At 44.9% G+C, this 9,371-nt stretch overlaps 1 protein-coding gene across 2 annotated transcripts in view; it reads left to right on the top strand.

Annotated features, from left to right (window-relative positions):
- The first annotated feature begins 1,274 nt into the window (after positions 1 to 1,274).
- Positions 1,275 to 9,371, top strand: part of Pde6a (phosphodiesterase 6A) — a 66,773-nt gene continuing 58,676 nt past the window's right edge. For both annotated transcript variants that reach the window (XM_052155491.1, XM_052155490.1), the window contains exon 1: positions 1,275 to 1,748. In XM_052155491.1, the coding sequence (XP_052011451.1) occupies positions 1,275 to 1,748 (474 nt within the window). The remainder of the gene's footprint in view (positions 1,749 to 9,371) is intronic.

Raw genomic sequence — 9,371 nt, 5'->3', positions numbered from 1 at the left:
AAGTGAGCCTCTCTGGAAAGGACCACAACTACACTGTTAAGCAGAGGTCATGTATTAAATTTTTGTAATAGAAGAATAACTGTGGGAGGTGTGTTGCTTTTCTTTTTTATAAGGGCCCTTAGAATACTAAAATTAGAACATTGTTAAAATCCAAACCCAAGAAAGACTCAGGCTATGATCTACCTGTCTACACTGATAGCAAGCAGCCTAGCAACAATTGTAGCCCCTGAAGCCCCACAGACGAGAGAGAGAGAGAGAGAGAGAGAGAGAGAGAGAGAGAGAGAGAGAGAGAGAGAGAGAGAGGCTTAGGGAGAGGGGTAACGAGTGTGGGGTGGTCTGCTGTAATTGTCAAATCAACACAACCTAGAACCACCTGGGAACATTGTCTCAACGAAGGATTGTCTCTCTTCACTGGATTGGTCTATGGGCATGTCTTTTTGGAGTATTGATTAATATAGAAGACAGCCTACTTTGGGCAATACTATTATTCCCTAGGCAGGGGTTCTGAACTGTAGAAAGACAGATAATCATGCCCACGGACGAGCAAGCAAGTGGCAGGGCATGCATCCATTCTCTCTCTCTCTCTCTCTCTCTCTCTCTGCTCTTGATTGTGGATGTAATGGGAACTGCTGTCTCAAGCTCCTGCTGCCAGGCCACCCCCCACCCCATCCCCTACAAATGATGGGCTGTAACATGAAACTGTGAACATAAACACACCCTTTCTCCCTTAAGTTGCTCTTTGCTGGGAGTCAAAACTCTAGTCCTTCCTGCACAGAGGACTGTAGTTAGACTTGTTAACTCTTCTTACTGTCCAAGAAGTCAAACAAATCTCCTAAATAGTAATTGTCAGGCATTGATGTCATGGGTTCAAAGAAAGCCATGTTGGGGGCTGGGGGAGGGGGCAGAGAGGACACATTTACAGGAAGCTGTTCGGCTGCTCCGGAGCTGCCTGTCACGTAGCATCTTGTGCACAACTGATGTTCTGTGCGGATGTCTCCTCTCAGTCCTTATCAGACCAGGCTGAAAAGGAGCCACACCCAATCTCTCTTCCAGGTCCCAGCAGTATCTGGAACATGCTGATCCTCATAATCTTCTCAATTTGTATTAATAACTTAATCCCTCTGCTTGTCCCTGCTCTTGTGTGGCCTTCTCAGTGTGATTTGCAGACAAGACCCAGAGAACTTCAGATTGAACTCAGTTTGCTTGGAAAGCGTCCAGGAAAGGCTGGAGCCTGAACCCCTCCTCCTTGGGAGCAGCTAAAGGGAGTCTTAGTCATGGGTGAAGTGACAGCCGAGGAGGTGGAAAAGTTCCTGGATTCAAATATTGGCTTTGCCAAACAATACTATAACTTTCACTACCGAGGGAGGGTCATCTCAGACCTCCTCGGGGCCAAGGAGGCAGCTGTGGACTTCAGCAACTACCACGATGTGAACAGCGTGGAGGAGAGTGAGATCATCTTTGACCTCCTGCGGGACTTTCAGGAGAATTTGCAGGCCGAGAAATGCACATTCAATGTCATGAAGAAGCTCTGCTTCCTCCTTCGGGCTGACCGCATGAGCCTGTTCATGTACAGGACCCGCAACGGCATCGCCGAGTTAGCCACCAGGCTCTTCAATGTCCACAAGGACGCGGTCCTAGAGGACTGCCTGGTGATGCCCGACTCCGAGATTGTCTTCCCTCTGGACATGGGTGTCGTGGGCCACGTCGCACACTCCAAAAAGATTGCCAATGTCCCCAACACAGAAGAGGTACGCTCTCCCCCGTAAGATGGATGTGGGAATGCACTGCTCCCTGGGGTCCTGGAGTCCAAATGGGCTGGGCTATCATCGGCCACCAAGCCTGAGCTAGTCATAGCACGATACCACTTTTTATTTATCAAAAATACATAGAACATCTTATTTAGGAAAAAAAAAAGACTCAAAACTAGCAGAAATTTAAAATACTACAAAGAATTGTGTATCTTTCATTCGTATTCACCAATTATTGACATCTTGTCATATCTGCTTCTCTCTCTATTTCTGTGGTCAGCTAGAAGGAAGCTACAGGCATGCCCGAGGACACAGCCTTTGGTCTGTATTTCTAGAGCAGGACATTTTTTTTTCCATAACCACAGTACAGTGGTGGACTGTGGGAAGCATAGCATTCACACAGCAGCAGCATCTAACTGGTCAGCTGTCTCAAGCACATTAATGTAGCCGTGTCTCTTTACTCTGCCCCTGTCTGAGGCTGGTCCTCCGTCTGTCTTTCTTTTCTGGAAAGTGGGTGTATTAGAAGAAATATTTTATGCCAAATTGGATAAACCCACAAATATTTTACAGAAATGCCCTTCTATTTTGGCTTATCTAACCCCTCCCCACCACTACCTTTCTCTCTGCCATATTTATTGGAATGCTTGTTAGATCAAGTTTACTACACTCTGGGTGAGGAGAGAGGGAAGAATGGAGGGAAGGATGGAGGGAGAGAGGGAGAGACTCGTTTGGCATCCCAGGTTGGTCTAGAAGTCCCTGTGTAGCCCAGGCTGGCCTCAGACTCTTGGCAATCCTCTTCTCTCAACTACCCAAGTGCCAGGATTACAGGCATGAGCCACCATGCCCAGCCATCTGATATGCCTTCAGAATTAGATTGATTTTCATATTCTCTCAGAAGTATTCACAACGGTAATATTTTTCTTCATGTTTTCTATCTGGAAACAGAGATGATTGTCCCATTACTGAAAATGTTAACATTGATTCCCTAATCTTTCTCCTGAAAATCCCGAAGTCTAGAGGGCCACTGAGAGTTCTAAGCCACGAGCTACAGGGCCAAGTCACAAGCCATCCTGGGCTACAAAGGCAAATCACAGGCCAGCCTGGGCTACAAAGGCAAATCACAGGCCAGCCTGGGCTACAGAGAACACCCACATCAAAAATCCAACCCAATCCAACCCAACCAAATCCTGCAGCTCATGGAATTTTACTGGAAACTGTGACAAAGAGCCTTGTGAGCGAATCGATGTCCCTGCTGGATATTAACTTTGAAAACTGCCAAGCGGTTCCACTTGGCCTCCTGTCCAAGCCAACCCCATTCACCTTCAGATCTCAGTTTGACAGTCTCTTCCTTGGGAACACCCTTTGTCATCGTTGTCCCCTTCCTGAAGCCACTGATCAAGGTTTTTGCACCGGGGACCATATTGTCTCAATATTTATCCTAGGGTCCTACACAATGTCGGGCACATTGTAAGTGTTCCGTAAACAGAGCCTAAAGACTAGGAACTTGGCAGTGATTTCCCCTTCATTCCATGAAGAGTTATTCCCCAAACTCCAGGGTCACAGGGGCCTCATTTATTAGTTACACCAGCTATACTAAGAAATCATGTTTAACCAGTTCCAAGATCCAGCTCCTGGATATTTTGTGTCCCTTTCATTTGTTTGGTTTGTTTGATTGGTTGTTTTTGAGACAGGAGCTCACTGCATGGCCTTGGTTGGTCTAGAACTTACGCTGTAGAGCAGACTGGCCTTGAAGTCATAGAGATTCTCTTGCCTCCCTGGCCTCCTGCACATTTTGTGACTTTTTTTTTTTTTATCTTACTCCTGTATTTACTTCAGACCAATAGTCTTAAGGTTAAAAAGGGAAGAGGAGGGGCTGGGAAAACAGCCCAGTCATCGAGGTGCTTGCTGGGCAAGCATGAGACGCCAAGTTCAATCCCTAGAACCCTCATTTAAAAACTTTTAAAAAGCCATTCATGGTGACATGTAATCCCCGAGCTGGGAAGGTAAAGACAGGCAGAACCTAGAGTTTGATGACCTGCTAACCTAGTTAGGTCAATGAACTTTAGGCCAGTGAGAGACTATGTCTGAAAAAAAAAAAAAAGCAACAATAAGAATGAGAACAATTTAAGGAATGATACCCAAAGTTGACCTCTGGTTTCCACATGCAAGCTTAGAGAAAGGTACCCCTATATGCACTCATGCACACAAACACTTCAGAGGGAAGAAAAGAAGTAGCTTCAAAGTCCATATTATCTAACTGCACCAAAAGCAGTAAGCATTAAGCCCAAATTAACACAAGAATTCAAGGGGGTCATCAAACAGTGATTACCTAGTCTTTCTCCTAAAACTCCAGCCATCTAGAGGACCACTGAGTACTCTAAGCCAGCATGAGCTACAAGGCCAAGCCTCAGGCCAGTCTAGGCCACTAAGAAACTATCTCTGTGGAAAACACTAACACCAGGCAAAGTGCATGAGGATAATCTCCCCCTGTGTGCCCACTTGTTCGTCTCCTTTTCCCTAGTCTCCAAACTTTAGTACACTCTACCTTCACAGATTCTTGTATAATATCTCACTATCTTGGGCCTACAGGTGACATGGAAACTCTTGCTCACAGTCACATGGGGTCAAGCAGAGACGGAATTTAAACTCAGGTACTCTGGCCTTCAGCCCATGCCCTAACCCTCTGCTACCCCACACCTCCTCCTTACATGTAAAATGAGGTCATGGGATGGAGGGTTACTTATGAAAGGTCATTTCTAATCATATTTCAGAAGTTACGACCTTATGCCTGGACGCCAGAACTGGGTTATGACTTGTGAGAACATAGTCCTAGGCAAATCATTTAGCCTAACTGGGCTTCTCTCTTATTGTATCAAATGTTGACAGTACTCTGGTTTGGCCTCCTACATGTTGAGATTTAAGGTAGGTAGCTGCACCTACCCAGCTTTTAAGTGGGTTCTGGGACTCCAAATTCTGGATCCAGCTTGGAAAACAAGTGCTTTACCCATTGAGCTATTTCCCCAGCCTACCTGGGCAGCTCCTGTTCCTTATTGTGTCCTATTGCTGTTCGTAGGGACCTATTCTAAGTGACAGAGCTATACCACATCTGTGTGGACTGTGGGGGAAAAAACTTCTAACCTTGCCTTCTGGAGTTTTCCTTTTAGATTAGATTTTAGTCTCCAGAAGTGCTAAGCCATTCTTAGGCCTTGGTGTTGTGGAGTCGAGGATTTGAGTACTTCTGATTCCAGAAGATCCAGGCCTAACAGCGTGATGAGCCTCTGTGCTGACCTCTTATTTTCTGTTCAGCTCTCAAAGTTCATCCTTGCAGACACACCCATCCTTTCTCAGAAGTCTTTAAGTCTGGGGCAGTGTCCCTGGCTGTGAGTGACTCAGGCCTGCACGTAGGCTCAGCCGAGACCAGGAAGTCCTAAGTGCGTAGGATTTGCATATTGCTTGCTGCTCTTGTACTTGGGAAATCTCACTCTATTCTAGGCTCTGGGCTGGATGTAGCCTTTCTAACTAGACACTGACTAACTAGTAGAGAAGGAGAAGATGGTGTGGACTGGGGTCAGAGTTGTTTCTAAATATCTATAAAGTTATATTTTGAGCCTTTATTGCCCGAAAGAGTTTGGGGATGGTTACAGTTGCTTCATTGTTGGGATGTGAAGCTACAAACTAGTTTTCCTGGGACTCTCCTGCATGTCTGCATCCCTGGCAAATCTTTGCTCATCCTTGTGCCTTTTATAAAAGATGAGATCAACACTGACAGGTAAAATGGAAGGTGACCAGCTAAGTTTGGATTTTAATAAACAAAGGGTAATGCTTTAGTTTAAGTATATCCCATGACATACTTAAGATATGATTATGATTAAAAATAATTGTCATCTGCTTGAAATTCAGATTTAACCTGGCAGCCTGTTTCTGCTGTTGATAACCAGTATTAATCCATTGTGGTCTGATAAGACACAAAAAGCTAGTTCAATTTTCTTGTATCTGTTGAGACTTGCTTTGTGTCCCGGTATGTGATCAGTTTTGGTGAAATTTCTCTGAGGTGCAGAGAAAAAGTTTATTCTTTTGTGTTTGTGTGAAATAATCTGTATGTATCTTTTAGTCCATTGGTTTATTAAGTCAGTTAGCTTCAGGATTCCTGTTTATTGGAAAGAGTAAGGCATTAAAATCTCCCACCCATGAGGTGCCTGTCCTAATCTCTCCTCTTTACTGTTTGCCCCTGACAACTTGTCCAGTACCTGGGGTAGAGTAGGATATTCACTCTCTTAATGTGAGAGAATAAGGGACAGCCCCTCTTCAACACCAACCAATTCCATTCTGAAGGCTTCACGACTAAAAGGACTGTTAGCTGAGAGAATGATCATCTGCAGCCTCTCAGGTCTAGTCTGCCCCTGTTCTTTCCTTTCTGGAGACTAAGAAATTGGTACACTCGACAGGGGAGTAACCTCAAAGAGTACCTAAACCATCGCTCTGACTTCACTGCAGGAGAAACTGAGGCAGTGTAGTAAGTAACCACTGAAGCTAGCCACAGGCAAATTTCTCCATCTTTGCAGACCACCCTATTGTCAGAGACTGATTCACATTGTGGTTTGAACTGGAGGTTTGTGTTTAACATGATATCCCACCATGCCGTGAGCACCCAGAGAGAGCAACCTCTTTTTACCAGTTGTCTTACTGCCTTTTCCTGTTGCTGTGATACGTAAAACACCCTGACAAAAGCAACTTAAAGGAGAAAGGGTTTGTACTCTGTCGTAGTCAGAGTTCTCTAGAGTCATGGACTTATGGACTGCCTCTATATAGTAAGGTAGATTATTGGAATGACTTACAGTCTGCTGTCCAACTAACCCAACAATGAGCAGCCGTGAATGGGAAGTCTAAGAATCTAGTAGTTGCTTAGTCTCTCGATGCCAGGTGTTTCAGCTGATCTTTTGTAGAACCTGGAATTTTGAAGAAGTAGGTTCCAACAGGTATTCTGGCAAGTAAGTGCAAGCAGGAGAAGAAGAAGTAAACCTTCCTTCTTCCATTGTCCTTATATAGGCCTCCAGCAGAAGGTATGGCCCAGATTAAAAGTGTATGTCACCACACCTGGACCTAAACTGTTCTTTTCTTGGAACTTGCTCTGTCCCAGGCTGGGTTTGAACTTAGAGATCTGTTTGCCTCTGTCTCCCAGGATTAAACATGTGTATCACCTTGCCTAGACCTAAGCTTTTCATGGTTACTATGTCTCAAGATCCAGATCAAAAGCCTGTGTCTTCCAGACTCAAGATCTGGGTCACAGGTGTGCCCTCCATTCCTGGATTGTAGTTTATTCCAGATATAGTCAAGTTGACAACTGGAAATAATCATCCCATGCTCCCTTGTCGTTAAAGGGCACAGTCCGACATGGTGGAGAAGTCAAGGGCACAGCCTACCATGGTGGGGGAGGATCAAGACAGAAGACACTGGTCTCAACACATTCACAGTCATGAAGCAGAAACGAATGTTTATTCATGATAAACAAATGCTTGCTGCTGAATGCACTTTGTCTACTTACATAGTCCAGGATCCCAGCCAGGGACTAGTGCCACCCACAGTAGATAGGTCTTCCCATCTTAGTCAGCAATAAAGGTAATTCCACACAGGCCTTAACATATCCAGTGCTTGACAGAGAGCCAAGGCTCAATAAATACAAATGAATGAATGAATTAACCATTTAACCAGTGAATAAACCAACAGCCAATGAACGGGTAGATCAGCTGCACTACTCATCAGCAAGGGACTTGTCCATGAATGAGAAGGAACAGCTCAGTTTGGCAGATTTGATAATGTATGTGAGTCGTCTGGCTTTTAGCAGAGCACAACCTTATGATTCAGTACGTAATGGATTCTATTAACAGATCTGTCATGGGTCCAACAGAATTCAGCACTGTGAGTGCTTGAGAGGAGGAACTGGGGAATAAGGAATGAGAAGCAGAATTTAAATCTAGTCATGATGATGTATGCCTGAAATCCCAGCACTCAGGAGGCTAAGACAGGAGGATGGTGAGTTTGAGGCCACACTGGGTTATGAAATAAGTTATAAGCAGTTGTAGATGTGTAGAAACTCTGCTGCACAATGAATGAATGAAAAATAAGTGAACACTGAGGCTTGCCACTCCAACTCTGTGCCCTCGATTCTTCCCCTCCCTCTCACAGCCTCAGCTACATAGCTCTTTTTTTTTCTTCAAGTCTTCTGTCTTTAGGGTTTCATTACTGTGAAGAGTCACCATGGCCATGGCAACTTATAAAGGAAAACATTTTATTGAGGCTGGCTTACAGTTCAGAGGTTTAGTTCATTATCATCATAGCAGGAAGCATGGTAGCATGCAGGCAGACATGGTGCTGGAGAAGGAGCTAAGAGTTCTATGTCTGGATCCACAGGCAGCAGAGAGTGAGACACATCTCCTCCAACAAGGCCACAACTACACCAACAAGGTCACACCTCCTAATGGCGCTACTCCCTATGGGCCTATGGGAGCCATTTTCATTCAAACTACCGTATCTTCCAAGCCCATCCCTATCACCTGAACTTTGTAGTTATGCCCCTCCTTAGAATGAATGCACTCCCTCTGCCGCTCTGCCTTGGGCCCCCAGCCCAGTGTTACCTTTCAGAAAAGTCTTCCTGACTCCCATTTGAACCTGAGCAGTTCAGTCTACCACCTCTCCCGTCTTTAGTAAGGTATTCCTGGTTTGTTATCTCAGGCTGCAGGGCAAACGCTGAACTTTTTTCTTATTTTTTAAAAAGAATTATTCATTTTTTGTATATGAGTACACTGTTAATGTCTTCAGAAACACCAGACAAGGGCATCAGATCCCATTACAGATGGTTGTGAGCCATCATGTAGTTGCTGAGAATTGAACTCGGGACCTCTGGAAGAGCAGTCAGCGCTCTTAACCACTGAGCCACGTCTCCAGCCCTCTGTATTCTTATTTTTTTCGTATCTCCTTTATTTAACTATGTTTTCCCAGAATAAAAGTCTCCCATTTTCTATTGTAGCCTCAGGGTTCAGAGCAATGCATCACTCAGAAAGCCTTCTGTCAGTCCTGAGTGAATGAACGACTCTGGGCCTTCCTTAACTAGTCTCTTACACTTCGGTTTTAAAATCAATGGTTTGTGGGTGAGGAAAGGGCTCAATAGGTAAGAGAGCTGGCTTTACCAACATGAAGACTCGAGTTCAAATCCCCAGCATTTATACACACACAAAATAGTCATGGATAGCTATCTGTGTCTACAACCTCAGTATTGGGAGGACAGAGACAGACAGATCCCTAGCACGCAGTGGCCAGCTAACCTAGCCAAACTGACCAGCTTGGTGTTCAACAGGAGACCCTGTCTTGAGGGAATAAGACAGACGCTGTTCTTTGCCTCCACCTCGATTGCATATGTACACACACACACACACACACACACACACACACACACGTTAGTTTAGGGTTATTTACTATGGGATGGATACAGGGATGGCAATGCTTTATTAGACTCCGGTCATTTGGGAGATGGAGTTTCCATGAAGAGTTCCTTGGCCGAGAACTCTCTCGGTGTGTGATGACAATCTATGCGACAAGATGTGGATTCACCTCACAGACCTCTGGGCA

This window comes from Apodemus sylvaticus, chromosome 13 (genome assembly GCF_947179515.1).
Source record: "Apodemus sylvaticus chromosome 13, mApoSyl1.1, whole genome shotgun sequence".
Classification (NCBI taxonomy): domain Eukaryota; kingdom Metazoa; phylum Chordata; class Mammalia; order Rodentia; family Muridae; genus Apodemus; species Apodemus sylvaticus.
Note: the sequence above shows the minus strand (reverse complement) of the source record. Positions and strands in the feature narration are given on the sequence as shown.